Source organism: Bufo bufo, chromosome 2 (assembly GCF_905171765.1).
Source record: "Bufo bufo chromosome 2, aBufBuf1.1, whole genome shotgun sequence".
Classification (NCBI taxonomy): Eukaryota; Metazoa; Chordata; class Amphibia; order Anura; family Bufonidae; genus Bufo; species Bufo bufo.
Window position 1 is genome coordinate 494,580,153 of NC_053390.1, and position 26,353 is coordinate 494,606,505.

Here is a 26,353-nt window from a genome sequence, read left to right on the forward strand (position 1 = left end):
TGACGTGTTTTTGAGTTCTGTGGACTTTTGCTGTGTGAATTAACATGAGGATTCCTGCGGTGTGAATTAACACCAGGGCCCTGCCAAGTATTGTGTTTCTTTTCTGCCTTTTTGTGTGACTAAACACTGACTTTTGCTTTTGCCTCTGAATTGCGTCCGCTTACCCTGCCTACCAGAGCAAATCCCTACAATGGTAATTTTTTTAAATCTATTTCAATAAACATCAAGGTGGTCATTTACTATGCTGAAATATGCACAAATTATTTGCTAATACGCCAAGTCTAAAATTGTAGGCGTGGAGGGGAGCGGGCCATCACATTACTATGTCTGGTGGTTTCGTGAAGTAAACCGTATTCCTCTGCAGCAGTTCCCTACACTGTTATTTGTGGGAGGGGGATAGGGTCTCTGAAATCTTAACAGCTTCAATGGTGGACTCTGGTTGAGTAACCAGGCAGGAAGCTACAGGTGGGTCTCTCTCCTTCCAGGGTTTGATCAAATTGACATGGTAGATCTGGAACGTCTTCCTCTTCCCTTGCTGGTGTACCCTACAGTTGACCTCCCCCACTTTTTCCACTATCTCGTAGGGACCCTGCCATTTGGATATAAATTTGCTCATGACAGTGGGATCTAACACAAATACACGATCTTCCGGATTAAATTGTCTCAGACTGGCGGACCTATTATAGACCCGGGCCTCTGCCTCTTGTGCCTGGAGCATATGCTCCTTTACAATGGGCATTACCCTCGACATCCTCTTCTGCATCTGGGCTACATGCTCTACTACACTTTTGTAGGGCGTGGCCTCACTTTCCCATGTTTACTTTGCTACATCCAAGAGACCCCTGGGGTGCCTGCCATACAGTAATTTGAAGGGTGAAAATAGATAACAATATCTATAGTAGAAGACAATCCCAGTCCCGCCCATCCTTCTCTACCACCTTCCTCATTATGGCCTTTAGGGTCTTATTAAATCGTTCCACAAGGCTATCCATCTGAGGATGGTAGACTGATGTACGCAACTGAGTGACTTTTAAAACTTTGCAAGGTTCCCTCATCACCTTTGACATAAATTGAGTTTCCTGGTCTGTAAGAATCTCCTTGGGAATCCCTGTTCGGGAGAAGACCTAGAACAATTCCCGGGCAATATTTCTGGACGAGGAGTTCTGGAGTGTTTTTTCTGCCCCTAGGTGACCACCAAAACATGGGAGTGGGCCATAACCATACGTCTATATGGTCCCGGGACTAGTAGCTGCTCTACCACTTCGTCCCGTATCTTGGTCACCCGGTATAAAAGGCCCTGATTCAGGGCAAAGTGTGGAAACTGTTGATCGGCCCCGGGCTCCTGGGGAATCCCATTAAAAGGGTATTCCCACTTCATTAAATAGAGTTACATTAAATCATTGCCCCCACTGAACATTTCTTATTATACATGTAATTAAAAAAAACATACCATTCGGCATAAAAATGCTCCTTTCACTCCCCTGTGTTTATGCTGGTATCCCATGGATACGGCCTCATCTCGGCCTATGCTGTAAAACATAAACGCGCACGTCTTATCTCTTTCGGGCGTCCGCGCATGCGCAGTATATGCATCGCGTCTGAGATAGAGCTGCGCATGCGCGGGCATCCGAACAGTTCTGGCGAGTCAGCGGAGTGAGCGGACGGACGTCGGAGGACCGGGATACTATCTCCTAATAGGTAAGCATAATTTCTACTGCCCCACTAATCCACCAACGATTATTGAATATGTGCCAATAAAGGGGGTTCATCCTGAATTCAAAGGGGGCAACTGTATGAATTGTATGTACACTGGGGGCAACTGTATGAATTGTATGGACACTGGGGGCAACTATATGAATTGTATGGACACTGGGGGCAACTATATGAAATGGATGGACACTGGGGGCAACTATATGAAATGGATGGACACTGGGGGCAACTATATGAAATGGATAGACACTGGGGGCAACTATATGAAATGGATGGACACTGGGGGCAACTATATGAAATGGATGGACACTGGGGGAAACTATATGAAATGGATGGACACTGGGGGCAACTATATCGAAGGTAGGGAGGCACTTATGGGGGCAGATATGCAGAGATGTGTATGTGGCGGTTTAGAATCAATGCGGGTGAAAGATAGAATCAGATGTAGCAGAGCTGAACAAGCGCTGTTCAGCCACAGTACTAATGGTGAAGGAATTCATTAGCTGCAAGTACTAGCTTCAAGTACTACATTAAGTACTAGTAAAGAGATATTGCAGGAGGCTGAAGAGATTCAAGAGATACTGCAAGAGATTGGCTTAGAGTCTCCAACTGGCTCATCTGTGTTGTTTTTGCTGATCATTGCTTGAGAAGAGGTAAGGAATTCGGTCAGCTGTTTGCTATTGTGCGTTTGCTAATGAGCCTAGCTCACTAAGGTGTTACATTTGTTGCTGGGGGAGGAGTTTTGGAAGCAGTGTGTGTATATATAGAGACAGACTCATTAGCTGGCCTAATTCATTAGCTGCAAGTACTAGCTTCAAGTACTACATTAAGTACTAGTAAAGAGATATTGCAGGAGGCTGAAGAGATTCAAGAGATACTGCAAGAGATTGGCTTAGAGTCTCCAACTGGCTCATCTGTGTTGTTTTTGCTGATCATTGCTTGAGAAGAGGTAAGGAATTCGGTCAGCTGTTTGCTATTGTGCGTTTGCTAATGAGCCTAGCTCACTAAGGTGTTACATTTGTTGCTGGGGGAGGAGTTTTGGAAGCAGTGTGTGTATATATAGAGACAGACTCATTAGCTGGCCTAATTCATTAGCTGCAAGTACTAGCTTCAAGTACTACATTAAGTACTAGTAAAGAGATATTGCAGGAGGCTGAAGAGATTCAAGAGATACTGCAAGAGATTGGCTTAGAGTCTCCAACTGGCTCATCTGTGTTGTTTTTGCTGATCATTGCTTGAGAAGAGGTAAGGAATTCGGTCAGCTGTTTGCTATTGTGCGTTTGCTAATGAGCCTAGCTCACTAAGGTGTTACATTTGTTGCTGGGGGAGGAGTTTTGGAAGCAGTGTGTGTATATATAGAGAGAGACTCATTAGCTGGCCTAATTCATTAGCTGCAAGTACTAGCTTCAAGTACTACATTAAGTACTAGTAAAGAGATATTGCAGGAGGCTGAAGAGATTCAAGAGATACTGCAAGAGATTGGCTTAGAGTCTCCAACTGGCTCATCTGTGTTGTTTTTGCTGATCATTGCTTGAGAAGAGGTAAGGAATTCGGTCAGCTGTTTGCTATTGTGCGTTTGCTAATGAGCCTAGCTCACTAAGGTGTTACATTTGTTGCTGGGGGAGGAGTTTTGGAAGCAGTGTGTGTATATATAGAGACAGACTCATTAGCTGGCCTAATTCATTAGCTGCAAGTACTAGCTTCAAGTACTACATTAAGTACTAGTAAAGAGATATTGCAGGAGGCTGAAGAGATTCAAGAGATACTGCAAGAGATTGGCTTAGAGTCTCCAACTGGCTCATCTGTGTTGTTTTTGCTGATCATTGCTTGAGAAGAGGTAAGGAATTCGGTCAGCTGTTTGCTATTGTGCGTTTGCTAATGAGCCTAGCTCACTAAGGTGTTACATTTGTTGCTGGGGGAGGAGTTTTGGAAGCAGTGTGTGTATATATAGAGACAGACTCATTAGCTGGCCTAATTCATTAGCTGCAAGTACTAGCTTCAAGTACTACATTAAGTACTAGTAAAGAGATATTGCAGGAGGCTGAAGAGATTCAAGAGATACTGCAAGAGATTGGCTTAGAGTCTCCAACTGGCTCATCTGTGTTGTTTTTGCTGATCATTGCTTGAGAAGAGGTAAGGAATTCGGTCAGCTGTTTGCTATTGTGCGTTTGCTAATGAGCCTAGCTCACTAAGGTGTTACATTTGTTGCTGGGGGAGGAGTTTTGGAAGCAGTGTGTGTATATATAGAGACAGACTCATTAGCTGGCCTAATTCATTAGCTGCAAGTACTAGCTTCAAGTACTACATTAAGTACTAGTAAAGAGATATTGCAGGAGGCTGAAGAGATTCAAGAGATACTGCAAGAGATTGGCTTAGAGTCTCCAACTGGCTCATCTGTGTTGTTTTTGCTGATCATTGCTTGAGAAGAGGTAAGGAATTCGGTCAGCTGTTTGCTATTGTGCGTTTGCTAATGAGCCTAGCTCACTAAGGTGTTACATTTGTTGCTGGGGGAGGAGTTTTGGAAGCAGTGTGTGTATATATAGAGAGAGACTCATTAGCTGGCCTAATTCATTAGCTGCAAGTACTAGCTTCAAGTACTACATTAAGTACTAGTAAAGAGATATTGCAGGAGATAGTCAGGAGGTAGGCTGGAAGGTGGAAACAATACAAAACAAAAGGTAAGATTTGTTTGATTTAAAGTTACAAATTTATTTTTATTTTTTCTCCTCTTTAAAATGGCAGACTTGGTTCAGTGCAGGAATTGTTGTGCATTTATTTCATGTTCCACTCTTTGAAGATTCGGATGCTGTCAGATCTGTAGACAGTTCTCCTTACTGCAGCAGGAAATTGCATTTTTGAAAGCTGAAATATTTAAATTATCTGTTAAACAAACTCCAGCTAGGACTGCTGCAATGCAGCTGCCACAGAGGACCCCCAGAAATGGCAGATGGGTTACTGTAGGTTCTGGAAGTCTTAGAGTGGTGGATAGAAGACATGTCCTACAGTCGGTGGTTCTCCATAATTCATTTGCAGCACTCTCAGAATGTAAGGACAACATGGATATGGACTCAAGCACAGAGGGTGTGAAACCATCGACTCCTATGTCTAATGTATGCAACAAAAAAGATAAAGTGAAGTCTCAAAGGAAGCAGCTGTTGCTGGGTGATTCAATCATAAGAAGTGTGGAGCTTAAAGAAAATGGTTTTGTGAGATGTCTCCCTGGGGCTACTGCTAGAAGAGATAGAAGACGTATTATTAATATTGTTAAGCAAGCAAAGCAGGAAGGGGACGTGGATGTTCTTGTCCATCTAGGGACAAATGACCTGGCTTGCAATGAAGTGTCAGAGGTGAAAAAAACTTTTATCACACTTGGTAATGACGTACAGGATTTTGCATCCAGCATTTCATTTTCTGAAGTTCTGCCTGTGCATAATGTTCAGAATGATAGGCAGAGGCGCATAAAGGAGTTCAACATATGGCTTGGTAAATGGTGTCAAGAGCAAGGATTTGGCTTTGTTTCTCATGATAGCTCTACTTGGAATAGAAAGGAACTGTACAAAAAAGATGGTTTCCATCTTTCTCTCAAAGGAACAAATGTACTTAGTGAACAACTCCAAGAATTTGCGGAAGAGTATTTAAACTAGGAAGGGGGGGCAAAAGAGTGAAAATAAAAGAGTCCAATTGCCCCCCGAAACAATGCCAGAACAGGTCAGAAGCACAGAGGTTAAGAAATGATAAGCTCAGAGTCCTGTCTACAAATGCTCGCAGTTTAGGTAAAAAAATCAATGAACTTGGGTCAATAATGGCATCTGAGAATGTAGATTTAGTGGCTGTTACGGAGACATGGTTTAATGAAAGAAATGACTGGGACATAACCATACCAGGGTACTCTTTATACAGAAGAGACAGAGAAGGCAAGAAAGGAGGAGGAGTGGCCCTGTATGTGAAAGATAGCATTAAATCTAACCTAATACAAGTTGGTGAGGCCAACATAGAGTCAGTTTGGGTTACGTTGCAGTTTGCTAACCATGCAGTAACTCGTGTAGGTGTGATATATAGACCACCTGGTCAAGTTAAAGAACTAGATGATCTACTAGTTGAAGAAATAGCTAAAATGACAATGAAAGGAGAAGTTATCATTATGGGAGATTTCAATCTTCCAGATATAAACTGGAAAACCAAAATAGCAAGTTCTACCAGGAGTACAGATATTCTAAATTCCCTACTGGGGTTATCTCTACAACAAGTGGTTGAGGAGCCAACCCGGAGGGAGGCCATTTTGGATTTGGTATTCACAAACGGGGATTCGGTATATGATGTCATTGTAGGCGAAACCTTGGGATCTAGTGATCACCAGTCAGTGTGGTTTAATATAAGAACTGTGAAAGAGTCCCACCACACAAAAACAAAAGTTTTAGATTTTAGAAAAACAGACTTTTCATAAATGAAATTAGTCATAAATGAGTCCTTATCAGACTGGAACGGATTACATGGAGTCCAGGAGAAATGGGACTACTTAAAAGGTGCATTATTGAAGGCAACAGAAAATTGCATTAGACTTGTCAGTAAAAACAAAAAAAGGAGGAGACCACTGTGGTACTCAGCAGAAGTGGCCCAAATCATTAAAAATAAAAAGCTAGCATTTTGTAATTATAAAAAAACCCAGAGCAATGAAGATAAGGAAATCTACAAGATTAGGCAGAGAGAGGCCAAGCAAGTTATAAGAACTTCTAAAGCGCAGGCAGAAGAAAAACTAGCTCAGTCTATGAAAAAAGGGGATAAGACATTCTTCAGATATATAAATGAAAAAAGGAAATTAAAACAAGGAATAACTAAATTAAAAACAAAGGACGGAAGGTATGTAGAAGAGAATAAAGGGCTAGCCGACTGCCTTAATGAATACTTCTGTTCAGTTTTTACAAAAGAAAAAGGAGAAGGACCTCCACTAGAAAGAATGACTAATAAATCGTTTGATGCATGTATCTTTACAGAGGAAGATGTTCTAAGTTTGCTGTCTAAGGTGAAGACAAATAAGTCACAGGGGCCTGATGAGATACACCCAAAATTATTAAAAGAGCTTAGTGGTGAGCTGGCAAAACCGTTAACAGATTTATTTAACCAATCATTAGTAACAGGAGTCGTCCCGGAAGATTGGAAATTGGCTAATGTCGTGCCCATTCACAAGAAAGGTAGTAGGGAGGAATCGAGCAACTATAGACCAGTGAGTCTGACATCAATAGTAGGCAAATTAATGGAAACCCTATTAAAGGATAGGATTGTGGAACATCTAAAATCCCATGGATTGCAAGATGAAAAACAACATGGGTTTACTTCAGGGAGATCATGTCAAACAAATCTTATAGATTTTTTTGACTGGGTGAATAAAATAATAGACGGTGGAGGTGCAGTAGATATCGCATATCTAGATTTTAGTAAGGCTTTTGACACTGTCCCACATAGAAGACTTATCAATAAACTGCAGTCATTGAGCATGGACTCCCATATTGTTGAGTGGATTAGGCAGTGGCTGAGTGACAGACAACAGAGGGTGGTAGTCAATGGAGAACATTCAAAACAAGGTCATGTTACCAGTGGGGTTCCACAGGGATCTGTACTGGGACCGATTTTGTTTAATATCTTCATAAGTGATATTGCAAAAGGCCTCACTGGTAAGGTTTGTCTTTTTGCTGATGACACAAAGATAGGTAACAGGGTTGATGTTCCTGGAGGGAAACGCCAAATGGAAAAGGATTTAGGAAAACTAGAAGAATGGTCAGAACTCTGGCAACTGAAATTTAATGTGGATAAGTGCAAGATAATGCACCTGGGGCGTAAAAACCCAAGGGCAGAATATAGAATATTTGACACAGTCCTGACCTCAGTATCTGAGGAAAGGGATTTAGGAGTAATTATTTCAGAAGACTTAAAGGTGGGAAGACAATGTAATAGAGCAGCACGAAATGCCAGCAGAATGCTTGGATGTATAGGGAGAGGTATAAGCAGTAGAAAGAGTGAAGTGCTTATGCCGCTGTACAGAACACTGGTGAGACCTCACTTGGAGTATTGTGCGCAGTACTGGAGGCCATATCTCCAGAAGGATATAGATACTCTATAGAGAGTTCAGAGAAGAGCTACTAAACTAGTACATGGATTGCAGGATAAAACTTACCAGGAAAGGTTAAAGGACCTTAATATGTATAGCTTGGAAGAAAGAAGAGACAGAGGGGATATGATAGAAACTTTTAAATACATAAAGGGAATCAACTCGGTAAAGGAAGAGAGCATATTTAAAAGAATAAAAACTACCACAAGAGGACACAGTTTTAAATTAGAGGGGCAAAGGTTTAAAAGTAATATAAGGAAGTATTACTTTACTGAGAGAGTAGTGGATGCATGGAATAGCCTTCCTGCAGAAGTGGTAGCTGCAAATACATTGAAGGGGTTTAAGCATGCATGGGATAGGCATAAGGCCATCCTTCATATAAGATAGGGCCGGGGGCTATCCATAGTATTCAGTATATTGGGCAGACTAGATGGGCCAAATGGTTCTTATCTGCCGACACATTCTATGTTTCTATGTTTCTATGAAATAGACGGATTTAGCAGAGATGTGTATGTGGCGGTTTAGAATCAATGCTGGTGAAAGAGAAACAGATGAAGCAGTGCTGAATATGCGGGTGTTCTGACACAGTGCTGGTTGAAGAGAGAAACAGATATAGTAGAGCTGAATATGCGGCTGTTCTGACACAGTGCTGGTTGAATAGAAAAATAGATGTAGCAGAGCTGTATATGTGGCAGGTCAGCATCAATGCTGGTGAAAGAGAAACAGATGTAGCAGAGCTGAATATGCGGCTGTTCTGACAGTGCTGGTTAAAGATAAAAACAGATGTTGCATAGCTGTATATGTGGCAGGTCAGCATCAATGCTGGTGAAAGATAAACAGATGTAGCAGAGCTGAATATGCGGGTGTTCTGACACAGTGCTGTTTGAAGAGAGAAACAGATGTAGTAGAGCTGAATATGCGGCTGTTCTGACACAGTGCTGGTTGAAGAGATAAACAGACAGATGTAGCAGAGCTGTATATGAAGCTTTTCAGACACAGTGCTAGTGGGGGAGTAGAATAAAGATGTAGCAGTGCTGTATAGGAAGCCATTCAGCCAAAGTGATGTTAGGGGACTGGAGAAGACACATGTATCTGAGCTGTATATGCATCTATAAAGATACATAGTGTAAGGTTTATACACAACTGGAGTACAGCTGTAATGGAAACAAATCTGCATCAGTGCTGGTGGGTTGGGGTTGGTCAAGCTTTTGGGCTAATGTATAATATGGAATTATATTTTTTGATGCACAGAATGTGTTTGTAAAAGATCAGACAGAGATTTTGTGTAAAACTGCAGAACAGCCACGTGTTACTGTACACTGAGCTCCCTTCACATGGCTCTCTGATTCCACAGCAGGGGGAGGGGCCTCACAGACACTGCAGGCTGCCAGACTGATGAGTCATACTTTTCACATGAACGAGCACACAGGACTCAGCTCTCAGTGTGATGTCATAAGGAGGTGTGGCCGGCCTTCACTCTAGCTGCCTAAGCCCGCCCAGCCTTAGCTGCAGAAAAACCAGGAAGTGAACAGCTAGCTGGCAGCAATTGAGAATGAAGTAGCAAGATGGGAATACCCCTTTAAGGACCACCACATTCTCTAGTGTTGAGTTGGGCCGTACCAAAATTTCCCCGGGACACCTCCAAGTCGGGGACACTTTCCTCTGTGGTAGCCTCATCCTCATTGTCCCCTAGCAGGACAGTCAGAGGAAACTCCTGTGTTACCTCTGGACTTCCACCTACCGGGTTGCCTGTACCTTCTTGGTGATTTGGCATAGCCGTCTTTGCCCACAGGTCCCAGAACTGGGGGCAATCATGACCAATAATAGCATCATGCAGTAAGCGTTTCACCACCCCCACATTGTGCGTCAGGGTACCCCAGCCTGTCTCCAGAGTAACCATTTGCCACTGGGTAAACTCTGGTTTCCCCGTGAATACACGTGACCCCCAGATTTTTCCCGGGAGCCAACACATGAGGAAGAGAGGCCAAGATAAGAGTGACCAAGCTCTCCAAGTCCAACAGTCCTGAGACAAGAGTCCCATTGATTGTTAGTGTACACATCTGGGGTTCCTCCCCCTTGGTTGTGCGGCGCTGAAAGCTGGCTGCGCGAAGAGGGAACTGCGCTGGCCCACAGAACAGTCCACGGGCTCTGTGGTGGGGGGACACTGGGCTGCCATGTGACCCGGGGCCCGACATCTCCAGCAAATCACTGGTTCTGGCATCCCTCTGGCCTTGGTGCGACCCTCTCGAGTGGGCTTGGACCCCAGTCTCTGACTGTCCAAATCCTTACGGCCCCCCAATAGGGTGACTTCAGGTTCCCTGGACTGCCCAGGGACTTCTCCATAGCATGGAATCTCTCCACCAGTCCTACCAGGTCATCTGCCGTCTGAGGGTCACCCTATGCAACCCAGCACTGGATGGGTTGGGAAAGAGAATGAATAAACCAGTCCATGACCACACGCTCCACCATTTCAGCCGGGGAGCAGATCTCTGGCTGCAACCACTTCTTGACTAGATGTAGCAAGTCAAACAGCTGGGATCTCGGAGGTTTATCCAGGCTATAGGTCCAGTACTGTACCCTCTGGGCCCGCACACCCAAGGTGACGCTAAGCCATGCCAAGATCTCAGCTTTCAATTTGGGGTACTCTTTAGCATCCTGCAGGGCAAGATCATAATATAGAACCAAGGAAAAAAGCCTCAATATACAAAGTCTGGGCAAAGAAATTGGAAACCATATAAACCTACAATGTTTTTAATTAACAAATAAAAACAAAAAATGCCCAAAGTAATCAAAAAATATAATTCATTTTATTGTAATAAACATATCATAATGTACATAAAAATAAAGATAACAGGGAAGAGAACCAGCAGAAAGGCAAATGCCGCAATCCACTGGCCTATACCGCTGTGACCCACCAAAAGATGTAAAGCATGTCAGGTATACAGATGATATATATAAAGATAATCCAGTCCCTAACAAGCAACTCTAATAATGCTGCTATAACTCAGTATAGGACATTCGATCATCACCTAAATATATAACTATCAGATGGGACACAGCTCTAAAGTAGAATCTCCAAAAAGGGTAATAAAGATGATAAATACGCTAGCCAGAGACAGAAGTTAAGCAGAGGCTAAATCTAGAGACAAGAGGGAGGATTATTCCCTCAAGGAGTAGCAATACAGGACCCTATAATAAAGGGTAAACTAAGCCCAGCAGAGAAACATAGTCAAAATCAATGTATACCGCAAGACATGATGGGGGGTGAGAACAGCAGCACAGGTCAGCATAGGAACCTCGACGCGCGTTTCGCCTCAGCTTCGTCGGGAGGTAAGTGACATGTAGCCATAAGCCCCTATTTATATCTCCCATAAGTCCCAGGTGCTTATGATGTACGTAAAAATCGCAACAGCTGATGCCTAATACCGAGCGCTTCATACCTGGTGATGCACGCCGAGCCAGCAATGGCAACGCCGCACTCGTCAGGAGGAGGAGGGGTGGAGCGCACTCCATGTGTTCCAGCTCGCCTCCCAAGGAAAACGTAGCGGCGTCCCCACGTGACCCGGTGCACAGCTCACCACGGCAGAGCGCTGCAGCAGCTGATCTGGTAACCAGGCTACCCGAGTAAACAGAGTATACCCAGCACGTCCGCCCCAACAATAAGGAGTCCGGCATATGGGAGATATAAACCAACCAGATATAAGAATACATATACAAATAAAAATAAATATAGATATCAACTGAGGGATAGATTCTTTTTTGGACGATCACTGCATAGCATGGGATAGATTGGTAAATATAATGACCAGACATAAAAAGTTTTTTTTTTTTTTTACCTCAATGAAATAGTTATACCATAATACATTACATAAATTGCATGATTAGACCATAGTATAAACAGTAAATTATCAGATCAAAAACAATCCATGTCTAAAAATGAGAAGTACATGATCAAAAATATATAGTGTATAGCATGAATTACATGATTAGACCGTAGTGTAACATTACATAAATTTAATGATTAGACCATAATATAAACAATAAATTATCTGATCAAAACAATCCATATATAAAAATGAAAAATACATGATCAAAAATATATAGTGTATAACATAAATTACATGATTAGACCGTAGTGTAACAAAAGAGATGAAAATTATCCTATGACCAACCAAATAATTGGTCAGTAATAAAGACAATCCATATAAAGTGCAAAATTCATGATAATAAAGAAAAGATCACACAAACATAATAAATATATAAAAGTGAAAATTCATAGTAACAGTTTCAAAAATGCTAACCTATTCAAATAATAAATCAGAGCAATAATGTCAAAGATACCAATTATGTGGATAAAAGTGACATAGTGCAATAACCATCATAAACTATTAAAAATGCTCACAAAAAAATACTGACGTCAGCTTAAAATGACACAGTGTAATGCCCATCAGAACCTATGGCTCATAGAGGTGTCAGGAACTACTGACATCACAATACACAGTGTTACAAAAAAGTATATATTGGACGTGTCCATAACAATAAAAAAGAAAAAAACTAAAGTGACTAAAAGAAAAAAGGTACATCCAGAATAAAGATGTGCAATGATACATAATAGGACCGAATATGTATTATTAAGAAAATGTCCCATGATAGTGTCACTGCAGTGATCATAATATGCCTTTTGGGGCTCCCCAGTTAAAATATGGGCCAGGACTTTGGCCCACTGATTCGGCGATAGCTTCTTCCAATCGGCCACCCACTCGAACACAGTGAGGAATGCCTCGATGTCATCCTCCAGGGTCATCTTCTGCAAGGCTTCCCTCAAATCCTCCTGACACGATGACCATCATCTGTAGTGGGCGAAGTTAAACTCTCCTGAGCGCGAACGGCGTCGGTCAGGACAGCCATCTGCTGGATGAGCAGCTTGTTGGTCTCCTGCTGGTCTTGCATGGCCTCTGTATGCGCCTTCTGTTGCTGGGCACTCATCTGCTGTTGTAAGTTTGCCTGCACCAGGTGCTTAAAGGGATTCTGTCACCAGGTTTCACCCCTGTCAGCTAAACATATGCTGATGTTCAGGGCCTCATCAGGATTCCTAATATGGGCTTCTAAATGTGATCCGTAGCCTTATTTTGCTAAAAAACAGGTTTTACTAACCTGCCCAGCGCCGCCTTTCCAGACTTCTGCACCACCTCCTAATTCTCTGTGCCGCCTCTCGCTCTCCCTCCCTCCCCCCTCCTCCTGCTGTAAGATATCGCGCGTGCGCACAGGGCTCTGAGAGGCTGGCGCCAGAGTGCAGGTCATACCTGGGTTGAGCGAAGTGCCGGCGCATGCGCACTTCGCTTTAAGAAGCCAAATCGAGAAGTCCACACGGGCGCATCAGGCAGAGCCCTGTGCGCACGCGCGAGATCTTACGGAGGGGGGAGGGGGGATGGAGGGAGAGCGAGAGGCGGCACAGAGGATTAGGAGGCGGTGCAGAAGTCTGGAAAGGCGGCGCTGGGCACGAACGGCTGTGGGTGCAGCCGGCACCTTGCATCCCTTGACATCCCCTTGGGCACCTTATTTCTTTGAGTGACAGGTTAGTAAAACCTGTTTTTTAGCAAAATAAGGCTACGGATCACATTTAGAAGCCCACATTAGGAATCCTGATGAGGCCCTGAACATCAGCATATGTTTAGCTGACAGGGGTGAAACCTGGTGACAGAATCCCTTTAATCACCTCCTTCATGGCGGATGGCTTGGTTTGGCTCTGTGTTGTGGCTTTGACCCAGGACATGTAGTCTGCTGTTTTATGACCACATCCTCCACCAATTTGTGGCGATCAGCTTAAATGGTGACTTCAGATATGGTTCAAACAATAGTTTGTTTATTTTGTCCAAAACGGATTCAACAAATACTCGCTTACTTCAGCATGTAAACACATAAAAAAACAGTCCATGGGAAGTGGTCTGACTCACAGTCCTCTGTAGTTCCTGGTTTCCACCAACAGCTTGAGGGGGGAATGACTTGGCAATAGCAGGGTTCTCCGCTGAAACACTCCACACAGCTGTACTCCCAGTCTATCACACTTCCAGTCTAGGGACCACACCCCCAGCTCTCCGGGGCTTCCTAGCTTATATAGGCCAGCCAAAACCTGGTCTGGATATGTGGGAGTAGTTATCCCACCCTGCTCTTTGATTACTCCAATAAAACCCGGCCTAGATCAGCTGCAGCCAGCAGCTAAACTACTACTAACAAGTGTCAGTAACCTGTGACAAAAGTTACCGGTTCACTTCACCAAGGCCAGGCACCTCGTTGGCATCTATCGTCTACTATGGCATCTTGTGCCTTCTCACGATATATGTATAAATGTATATATATATATATATATATATATATATATATATATATATATATATTTGAGGCAAAATAGGATCAAAGGAAGAGAGGGGGTTAGAGGGGTGTTCCAGTACCATCAGGTCCCTGCTCCGCTCCACATTCTGTTGCTCCTGTCCTGGCAAGAAATGGCTGTGAAGGCTGGTCAGACAATCAGTGGCTGCAGTGATGACCTGCTGCAATCCCAGCCATTTCCTTCTGTGTTGTGTGAAGGTAACAGGAGCATCAGTAGAGTGCAGTGGCAACCTAAATACCATTGGAACATCAGCGGCAGAGGATCAAGTAGGTGAGTGTAAGCCCATGATTTTTTAACCATTTCATAGTCATGGCAGATCTTTTTTTGTGTGTTTTCTATGTTTAGTGCTCCTTTAATCACAGAGAGCGGATTGTTTCCTGTCTGTTAGTGTGATCCGAAGTAATTGTTATTGTATATAAAAGTATTTCACCACTGACGAAATACATACGTTTTCATGCAATTTATTAATTGTTGTATAAAAACATTATTATTTTAGCTGAAGTCACTAGAAACAGCTGCAAACATTGCAAGAGAGCTTTCAGAGCACACAAGAAGTCGTCTGAATGCAGGAGATATTACCTATTCTGTTCGGGCAATGGATCAGCTAGTGGACCTATTGGATGTACAGCTAAGGAATTTGACTCCAGGTGGAAAAGATAGTGCTGCTCGAAGTTTAAATAAGGTAATTTGCATAGTTCAATAAAACTGTTTATTCTGAAATAAATGATTAAACATATTCTCAGCAACGGAAATTTTACTGTGCTTCTGAATCCGTTAAGCGACTCCATGCTGTCTTTCTGTGTAAGCAGCAAAGAAATTGTTTGCAAAAATTAGTTAATAAAAAAATAATAAACATTTTGGTTCCAAATTTTTATATTCCAGTAGCTGATAACATTTTTTATGATGAAAGTCCCAGTTGTGACATGTCCACTTAAAATTTAATGTGTTGAAAAATGAAAAAAGTAGACTGCATAATTTTTGTGTCCAGTGGCATCATGTATCTGTAAATTCGACCATCTTGCACTTTACAACAGGATGGCTTCTGAAGTATAGCGTGCCTTTGACCCTGGAGAAACATGAACTTTTACAGTCAAGATCAAAATAACAAAAGAAACCTGTGGGGTCATTTATTAATCCCGCTGCGCTTAAGTTATGTAGAGGCGCTGGCCTCTACATAACTTAAAAGTCCAGCAATATAAATACTAGTATTATACCAAGTTAGAGTATTTATGTAGAAAACAAAAAGTCCAGCAAGGGTACCCTGTTATAACATAAGATGACTAAATTTAATAAGAAATGTAGAAGTATACATAATCAAAGGAAGTCTAAATACTGAATCCGAGGTAAGAGGCCAGTGTTCAGCCAGATGCACTGGGTAAGTGGTGGGGAATAAATCCCTAGCACTATTGCCCTAAACTGGTCCTCAGCCCAGGGACATCTCCTGATGGTGGGGACGCCCTGTCCACGTGCCTAATCCCAACCCCTACATAACTTAGGTACATTCTCCGCCGGTGTCCAAAAGCCATAAATCTACTCCAGCTCCGTAAAGGTATAACTCCTACAAAAGTATGCAAATTAGCTCTTTTTGCCTTAGTAGGATTATAGCTAAACCAGTACCTCAGCTATACTGGGGAGATTTCCTTTCATCAGTGCAAATCAAAGAAAACTAGCTGGCTGAGAGGCCTCCTTGTGGATTTTTATGTGGAGTTTTTATGTGGAGTTGCTTTAGATTTAGCTCAGTTCAATTGAGCTAAACTGTGAGCATACTCCCACTATGGCTTTGCGAGGAGTCAGTGTTGTAATCACTCCTAGAATGGAGCTGTACATTCTTGGCACAGCCTTGAAAACTGCATGACAAAAACCTTTGGCTGCATGAACTGCAGCGTGACCAACCATTGAAAACAGTGGGTGCAGCTTTAGAGCAAATTCGGACCAATTTTCAGCACTAAATCTGCTTTGAAACCCGTTCCCAAAATCCTCCATATGAACCTTCCGTAAGCAGTCTTATTGACCAAGCAATGCTCCTCTGGGAAAAAGGGTATGCAAATTAGCTCTGTGCAAATCTCAAGCATGTAGACTCACTCGAAGGTTGTTTGCAGCACACAGTACACTGAACAGTGTTTGAGAATGTACAAAAAGCTTATCCACATGCTGCAGAAAAAAATCACAGCAGAAATTGACTGGTGGTGCGGGTTTACATGGCAACACTGGTTGCACTACAGCTGGTGTGGCCAGGATCACCAAGTATGAATGAACTCGCAGCTACTCACCCTGCAATCCCATACATTTCTATGGGATCACGAACATTGTTTTGGTCCACATCCAAGCTACATTTTTTGCAGCTTGGATGTGGACCCCTTCACTCAATTGTATACTACAGAGCCGTCCCATTAAAGTTAATGGAACAGCTTTTTGTAATTACACCTTCTCAAAGCTGAGATATTGACAACTAGCAGGTAAACAATGAAGGGAAAACTGCACTGGCAAGGTGCGTAACAATTTCTTCAACCGGTTGATCGACAGGGGTGCTGGGTGTCGGACCTACTCCAATCTGATATTGATGACTTATCCTGATGATAGATCATGAATGAAAATATCTCGAAAAAACCCTTTAATTTAAGTTTTAACTCTTTTGTGCAGTCTTTAAACATGGCGCCCGCTCACGTGTGCAGCAAGCTCCATAGCTGGTGGCTAATGTCTGCGACCGGCAATAATTCTGATCGTGGACATTACAGCCTTCAGATGCCGTGATCAAGTGTGATCACGGCATCTGAAGGGTGAAAAACCCGGGAGTGAGTGCTTTGGGGTTAAGACCGGCATCCTTGTGCGGTGATTGGGGATACCGGTCATTAATTATAATACGCTGGGTCTCTGTGAAGAGACCCAGCATATTAGAGCTGCAGTTCCTATTATGCAGGTGGCATGCACCATAGCAGATCAGCAATCAATGTATTACTACACTCCTTATAGGAGTATAGTAATATTCTATAAAAAAGAAAAAAAAAAGCAGTGGACATTGTAGCCTCCTAGAGGGGCTAAAAAAAGAAGTACAAAAAAAAAAAGTATAAAAATATTAATCACCCTTTTCTTAGAATAAAAAAAAAAACATAAAAAAGATAAACATCATGGGCATCACTGTGTCCAAAAACACTTGTACTATTAAAATATAAAAATACTCTCCAATACAGTGAATGGCGTAACGGAAAAAGGTATCAAGATGGCAGATTTGACATTTTTTCATCGCTTTTCTTACCCCAAAAACATATAAAACGTATACATATGTGGCATTGTTGTAATCATACTGACCAAGAGAATAAAGGGCACAGGTCAGTTTTGTCGCAAAGGGAAAGCCGTAGGGACAAAACCAGTAAAACTGTGACAGAATTGCATTTTTTTTTTCAATTCCACCTTATTTGGAATTTCCCATTACATTGTATGCCGTATTAAATGGTGGCATTAGAAAGTAAAACTTGCTGCGCAAAAAAAAGCCCTCATATGCATATGTGAACAGAAAAATTAAAAAAGTTATGGCTCCAGGAATACAAGGAAGAAAAATGAAAAGGCAAAAGCGAAAAAACCTCTGGAATCCTAAGGGTTAAACGTATTGTTTTGGTTGTAACATTTAAGAGGATATAAATCATAGGGGGTCATTTATTAAACAGAAATACACCTAAATTAGGCAATCTGAGACTTCTTCCGGCTCACGCCAGGTCTAAAAAAGTGGGCGAGGTGCGGGCGGGGAAGCTGTCTTACATTTAGAAGCAGCGGTAGATCCGCCGAAGTTATGTAGAGGCCAGCGCCAGTGCTGGGCTTTATTATGACCGGTGTCTAAAACGCTGATCTTAATAAATGTGCCCCATAGTATTTTTTACGTTTAATAAAATTGAATAACTGACTTTATTAGAAATATTAATATTTATTCCTTATTTGCAATGAAACAGCTGTTTCACCAACAAAACCACACAACCATTAAAGTCATAAGCATACAATCATGGCCCTGCCTCATCATTTGGCCTTATCCTTAGAGGCTATAAACACCTTTTGAGGGAAAAAAAATTATGATTGCAGTTTACTCATTTTGTGCTAGAAATTATTTATTTTCAGTTGGTCTTTATTAAAAATGTTCAGCAGTTTTTGTCCTACAGAGTTAAATGTTATCCTAACTACAGTCAGTTTGAAAAGAACTTAACTATAATTAATGTTTATGAGTTGTCAGGAATTCAGAGATACAGTACAAGCTATATATAGTCATCAAAACAGCAACACTAAGATACTTTGCTGCTAGGCTGATGCTAAACTACTTAGTGCCCCAGTATTAAAATTCCATAGTGCCCACAATAATGTCCCTTGTAGTTCCCAAATATTAAAAATGCCCCTAGTGCCTCTATAATGCCAAGAGTATTGAAAATTTACCAATAATTCCCCCTATAATACTCTTTATGCCTTTAAGAGGCCAAGTTTAAAAAAAAAAAAATCTAATGCTCACATGAGTCCCTTTCCATGCCACTGCCTCTTCCAGCCCATGGCCTGAGAAGCCTACATCCCATCACAGATGGTCGCGATGACACCATTGTGATGCCTGCATCACGGCACGGTGAGTGGCTTTCATGTTATTGCGCTGCCTGAGACCTGGTGCAGGCGCTCATGGTAAGTGACCTTTTGCTGCCTTATAGGCTTCAAGCCTAGAAGCCTGCGACCTGTGTGTCACGGATGAAGTTGCAGATAGCTGTAACGTATAAATAAATGACCGACCTGCTTGATCCCAAACTAAGGAGCATATAGGTGAGCCCTTTAAAACCCTAAGAGCTCTCCCTGACTGCTATGCACATGCAAGGGTATCAATGGTAGACGATTGCATGCCCACATACCTAAGACTGTGTGACACCTGAAAACCCTATAAAATCCCTGCACTTAATACGGACGGAGTCAGGGTCACCTAGAATCAAGCCAACTAGGAAACACAATAAAGGAAAAGACTTATCTGAGCAAACAGCAGCAGCCTCCAGCAGTGAACACTTCATCCAGGATGTAGTATAAACCGCAAAGTGAGGCAGTATGGGAGGGAATATAAAGGAAGTCGATTAGTCTAAATAAGTGACACCTGGCAGAAGGAAAGGAGATGACAAAGTGAAACCAAAAGAAAGAACGTCATACAAGAGGTAGAGAAGAACGTCTTCCAGACCTTCTCACAGAACTGGCGGTGACAGTACCCCTCCCTTTACGGGTGGACTCCGGACACTCAGAGCCCACCCTCTCAGGATGAGACCTATGGAAAGCCCTGATGAGACGAGTGGCCTTAATGTCCCGCACTGGGACCCACATCCTCTCCTCAGGACCATAACCCTCCCAATGAACAAGGTACTGAAGAGAACTGCGGATAATGCGAGAATCAACAATCCTAGAGACCTGAAATTCAAGATTGCCATCAACAAAAATCGGAGGAGGAGGCAAAGAGGAGGGTACAGTGGGTTGGACATAAGGTTTCAATAGGGACCTGTGAAAAACATTATGGATCTTCCAAGTCTGAGAAAGATCAAGACGGAAGGCAACGGGATTGATGACAGACAAGATCTTGTAAGGCCCAATAAACTTAGGACCCAACTTCCAGGAGGGAACCTTCAGTTTGATATTCTTTGTAGACAACCACACCAGATCACCCACATTCAGGTCCGGCCCAGGCACACGTATCTTATCCGCCACACGCTTATATCTCTCACTCATTCTCTTTAGATTACCCTGAATCTTTTGCCAAATAAATGACAAAGACAAGGAAAATCTCTCCTCATCTGGTAAACCAGAAGACCCCTCTCCAGAGAATGTCCCAAACTGCGGATGAAACCCATATGCACCAAAAAATTGTGACTTATCAGAGGACTCCTGACGAAGGTTATTTAAAGCAAACTCAGCAAGGGACAAAAAAGAATACCAATCCTCCTGATTCTCCGCCACAAAACAGCGCAGATATGTCTCCCGATTCTGATTGACTCGTTCGGTCTGACCATTCGACTGCAGGTGAAAAGCAGAAGAGAAATACAACCAAACCCCCAAGCGAGAACAGAAGGCCTTCCAGAATCTGGAAACAAATTGCGTGCCCCTATCATAAATGATGTCTGAAGGAATGCCATGCAATTTAACAATGTGATCAACAAACGCTTGCGCCAGCGTCTTAGCATTGGGTAACCCAGGAAAGGGAATAAAATGCGCCATTTTGCTAAAACGGTCCACTACCACCAGAATCACAGTCTTTCCCAAGGAACGAGGCAGGTCCGTAATGAAGTCCATGGACAGATGCGTCCAAGGACTGGAGGGAATGGGTAACGGGAGGAGAGAACCCGATGGCCGTGAATGAAGGACCTTGGCACGAGCGCAGGTCTCGCAGGCTGCCACAAAACCCTTAACCGTCTTACGAAGAGCCAGCCACCAGAATCTCCGAGCAATGAGATCCACTGTGTCTCTACTCCCCGGGTGCCCAGCAAGGACAGTATCGTGGTGCTCCTTAAAAACCTTGTGTCGTAAAGCAAGAGGCACAAACAACCTCCTAGGAGGATAAAGATCAGGAGCCCCTGCCTGGGCTGCCTGAACCTCTGCCTCCAAATCAAGATAAAGAGCAGAGACGACCACCCCTTCAGCCAAAATGGGACCCGGGTCTTCAAAGTTCCCCCCTCCCGGAAAACAACGTGACAGGGCATCCGCCTTCACATTTTTAACCCCAGGGCGGAACGTAACAACAAAATTAAACCTAGAAAAGAACAAAGACCATCTGGCCTGTCTCGGGTTCAGACACTTGGCCGATTCCAAGTAGGCCAGATTCTTATGGTCGGTAAACACGGTAATAGGGTGTCTGGCTCCCTCTAACCAATGGCGCCATTCCTCAAAAGCTAATTTGATGGCCAACAACTCCCTATCTCCCACATCGTAATTTCTCTTTGCAGAGGAGAGTTTCCTTGAGAAAAAGGCACACGGTCGCCATTTGGTAGGAGAGGGACCCTGAGATAAGACTGCACCCACACCCACCTCAGAAGCATCAACCTCAACAATAAAAGGTAGAGAGACATCAGGTTGTACCAAAATGGGAGCGGAAGCAAAACTCTCTTTAATACTAGAAAAGGCTTTAAGCGCATCTACCAACCACGAGGAAAAATCCACCCCCTTTTTAGTCATATCAGTGAGTGGCTTAACAGAGGAATAATTCAAAATGAACTTTCTGTAATAATTGGCAAAACCCAAAAACCGCATCAGCGCCTTCCTATTCTTAGGAAGCTCCCAATCAAGCACAGCGCGGACCTTCTCAGGGTCCATCCAAAAACCAGAGGCGGAGAGAAGAAAACCAAGAAATTGAATCTCCGGAATTGCAAACACACATTTTTCCAGTTTAGCGTCCAATTTATTCTCCCACAGAATCAGCAAGACCTGACATAGGTGGTCCCGTTGAGTTTTGAAATCAGGAGAAAAAATCTAAATGTCATCTAGATACACCAGTACAAATCTCCCCATTAAATAATAAAAAATGCTGTTTACAAAATGTTGGAAGACGGCCGGAGCATTCATCAAACCAAAGGGCATTACCAAATTCTCGAAATGACCCTCAGGGGTATTGAAGGCTGTCTTCTATTCGTCCCCTTCCCTGACCCTGACTAAGTTGTATGCCACTCTTAAATCCAACTTTGAAAAAACCCCAAAAATCTGGTTAAACAGGTCCTGGATCAGAGGAAGCGGATATGGGTCACGAATCGTGATACGGTTCAGCTCCCTGAAATCCAGACAAGGTCTTAAAGAAGCATCTTTTTTCTTAACAAAAAAAACCCAGCGGCAACAGGTGACTTCAAGGGTCGGATGTGTCCCTTTCTCAGGCCCCTCAGAGATATAAGTACGCATAGCGACTCTTTCTGGTTGGGAGAGATTGTATAATCGTGATTTTGGCAGCTTGGCGCCTGGGATGAGATTAATAGGGCAGTCGTACTCACGGTGAGGGGGCAACTCCTGGACACCACTCTTGGAAAACACATCAGAAAATTCCGAGAGAAAAGATGGCACAGTCTTGGTAGAAACCTCTGAAAGACACGCCGTGAGGCAATTCTCTCTGCAAAACTCAGTCCAACCATTAATTTGCCTTGCTTGCCAATCAATGGTGGGGTTATGTTTAGTGAGCCAGGGTAGCCCCAACACTAGAGGAGTAGGTAATCCACTTAAGACTAAACATGACATATCCTCAACATGAGCGTCACCCACAGTCAAACGGATATTGTGAACTATGCCCTTTAACGATCTTTGAGAAAGTGGAGCTGAATCGATAGCAAAAACAGGTATATCCTTTTCCAAAGTGCACACCTGGAAACCATGCGTTGTTGCAAATTGATTATCAATGAGATTGACAGCTGCTCCACTATCTACAAAAATCTCACAAGCAATGTTCTTGCTGTCTAGCGCCACCCTGGCAGGTAGGAGAAAACGGGAACTACAAGCAAACGGCAAACCTTCAATTTCCGCATCAACCTTGCCAATAGTAGCAAATGGAAAGGTTTTAGATTTTTATTGTTTTGTTTTGTTTTTATTACCCTCAGAAAACTTCATGAATCTCCTAGAGGGGCAAACATTAGCTAAATGATTTGTACCCCCACAACAGAAACAAACCCTCCTCTGAGAGCTGAATCCTCTACTATCAGAGGCAAGCAAACCCAGCTGCATGGCCTCCTCCTCAGAGGGGATTGAGACAGACTGAGACCCCTGCGCACTGAATGAGAGCCCCACTGTCCTTGGGCTGAATATGACAGAAAAGAGTAGTCTCCTCTCTCTGTCTAAGACGCCTGTCAATACGAACAGCTAGAGACATGGCTGACTCTAACGACGCTGGTCTCTCATGAAAAGCGAATGCATCTTTCAATCTTTCCGAAAGACCATGGCAAAATTGACTTCGGACTGCAGCATCATTCCAACCAGTATCAGCTGCCCATCTCTGAAATTCAGAACAATATATCTCTGCGGAGTGTTTAACCTGGCACTAAAAAAGCAGTTTAGATTAAGCAATACGATCCGGGTCATCATATATCTGCCCCAGGGCTACAAAAAATTAATCCACCGATCGGAGGGGCCGTGCCCCCACTGGCAGCTAAAAAAGGCCCAAGACTGAGCGTTATCCCTGAGCAGCGAGATGATGATCCCCACCCTCTGCTCCTCATCACCAGAGGAATGGGGAAGTAGGCGAAAATGGAGTTTGCAAGCCTCTCTAAAGCGAACAAAATTCTCACTACCCCCGGAGAACGTATCCGGAAGCGAGATCTTAGGCTCGGATCAAACTCCATGAACTCCAGCAGAACCGGTCACCTGAAACTGAGATCTGCTACCTCCAGCGAAAGACCTTGCATGCGGTCAATCAAGGCTGAAACTGATCCATGCTTAAGACGGTTAAGGTGGTTTATAATGTCACGGATGAAGTTGCAGATAGCTGGAACGTATAAATAAACGACCGACTGGCTTGATCCCAAACTAAGGAGCATATAGGCGAGCCCTTTAAAACCCTAAGAGCTCTCCCTGACTGCTATGCACATGCAAGGGTCTCAATGGTAGACGATTGCATGCCCACGAACCTAAAACTGTGTGACACCTGAAAACCCTATAATAGTGAGGGGACACGACCACCGGCTCCCTGCACTTAATACGGACAGAGTCAGGGTCACCTAGAATCAAGCCAACTAGGAAACACAATAAAGGAAAAGACTTATCTGAGCAAACAGCAGCAGCAGCCTCCAGCAGTGAACACTTCATCCAGGAAGTAGTATAAACCGCAAAGTGAGGCAGTATGGGAGGGAATATAAAGGAAGACGATTAGTCTAAATAAGTGACACCTGGCAGAAGGAAAGGAGATGACAAAGTGAAACCAAAACAAAGAACATCATACAAGAGGTAGAGAAGAACATCTGCCAGACCTTCTCACAGAACTGGCGGTGACACTATGAGGGTGAACAGCATGGCAGGTGTGCCTCCACAGTATTCAACTATATACAGATCAAGAGGTACTTGCACCTTCTAGTTGGGTACATGAGTACCTGACATTCCCAGTATTAATTATTAGATTCCTATTTACCCATCCGGTGGCCATGAGGAGGGCTCTGGCAGCACTCTGAGCATCGGCCCACCAGGAATCTTCCCAGTAGGGTCTATGGCCAGTCTGCTCTGCCCCAGTGTTTGCTATCATCAGAACTTATAGACAAATTCAGAAGAGACCCTGCTCTCTGCAATTTCTATTCATTGTGGCATTACAAGGATTAATTGATTGTTACAAAAGATTTATCCAATCCTAGCCATTGCTGTGAGATAGCTATCTTCCACAATAGTATTCCACCTTGTAGGTAATTGTGAGAGTACAACCATATACTACTACTTCTAAATACAACTACGGTATATTGTTCCTATTTCGCCTATGTTGCTAAGAGATTCAAAAGCTTGTGAACTATGCTTTACAGAAAAAGAACAATTATGGGAAATTGACAATATAGCTATGTTACCACGTACTGTATGCACTGGGAGCTTTTTCTGTCTTTTAATAATTGATCCACTTTGTTACTTAGCTTTTTCAAATTTATATACTTGTATCAAAATAATTTTTACACTAATTTGATATTTTTCTTATTCTTTTGACAGCTGCAGAAAAGAGAACGTTCATGCAGAGCATATGTCCAGGTAAAATTTATATATCTTGCAATATATTTGAAATGTTATAATGGAAGTCTCATGGCTTTTATGAAAGTGTTATACTGTTAATCATGTTGAAAAAAATACTTTCTGGCAACATTTATCTTATCAATAATGTAGTAGTGCAGATTTTGCATCACTAAGCATCTGGTGATAATATTGTTATCTGTTTTTAATCTCATTAATGAAACTAAAAGGATCCTGTCATCTGCGTCAAGCCCTATTAAAGGGGTTCTCCGGGAATTAAGAAAATGAAAGTACCTAAATATTACTTTATTATAAATATCATTAGTTATAAAGGCTTGTTTTGTCTGGGGAGCAATCATCAGGGAAATAAATGGCTGCCGTCCTAATAATACACACAAAAACCTGTCTAATCACACAGGAGGAACGTTACTTCAGAACTCTGAACCAAGGAGCTGCCTCATTCTCCTTTCCTACTTGATACGGATGATAAAATCTTCAGCTGAATCTCTGTAGGAATGAAGTTCATGAGAAGACATGAAGTACAAAAAGGATGGACAGGACAGTAATGTGGGGCTGTGGAAATGTGGACAGTGGTAATGTGGGGCTGTGGAAATGGAGACTGCATACAAAGCTATTGCTTATTTGCTAAATCCCCACCTTCCTCTCTGTACTTCATGTCTCCTCTTGAATTCCATTCCTACAGAGATTCAGCTGAAGATCTTATCAGCTGTATTTAGGATCATAATCCCTGACAAGTAGGAGGAAGAGGAAACAGCTCTTTACCTCAGTGTTGTGAAGTAACTTGTCCTGCTGTGTTATTAGGACATGTTTTGTGTGTACTAATAGGACAGCTGCCATTTTATTTCTCCTAATTGCTTCCTAGACAAAACAATGCATTATAACAAATGAAAGGTATTAGGGAATATATTCATAATACAGTAATATTTAAGTATTTTCATTTTCTTAATTCCCGGAGAACCCTGTTAAGTACAGTAATACATGCACAGAACACCTGCCATGTACTCCAGATCAATAATCTGTAAGTTAAAGAGGACCTTTCACTAGAATAAAAAATCTAAACTAAGCATACAGACATGGAGAGCGGCGCCCAGGGATCTCCCTGCACTTACTATTATCCCTGGGCGCTGCTCCGTTCTCCCGGTATAGGCTCCGGTATCTTCATATGTTCGGCTCAACTGGCTGGAGCCTGCCGGCGTCTCCTTCTCCCAGGCTGTCGCGCTGGCCAATCGCAGCGCTCAGCTCATAGCCTGCGAGTTTTTTTTTTTTTCTCAGGCTATGAACTGAGCGCTGCTATTGGCCAGCACTCCAGCCTGGGAGAAGGAGACGCTGTCAGGCTCCATCCAGTTGAGCCGAACATATGAAGATACCGGAGCCTATACCGGGAGAACGGAGCGACGCCCAGGGATAATAGTAAGTGCAGGGAGATCCCTGGGCGCCGCTCTCCATGTCTGTATGCTTAGTTTAGATTTTTTATT

At 43.0% G+C, this 26,353-nt stretch overlaps 1 protein-coding gene across 2 annotated transcripts in view; it reads left to right on the top strand.

Annotated features, from left to right (window-relative positions):
* The window catches only part of ADGRL3 (adhesion G protein-coupled receptor L3), a 1,148,457-nt gene that overhangs the window by 488,502 nt on the left and 633,602 nt on the right, over positions 1-26,353 (top strand). For both annotated transcript variants that reach the window (XM_040417792.1, XM_040417793.1), the window contains exons 9-10: positions 14,698-14,883; positions 24,840-24,878. In XM_040417792.1, the coding sequence (XP_040273726.1) occupies positions 14,698-14,883; positions 24,840-24,878 (225 nt within the window). The remainder of the gene's footprint in view (positions 1-14,697; positions 14,884-24,839; positions 24,879-26,353) is intronic.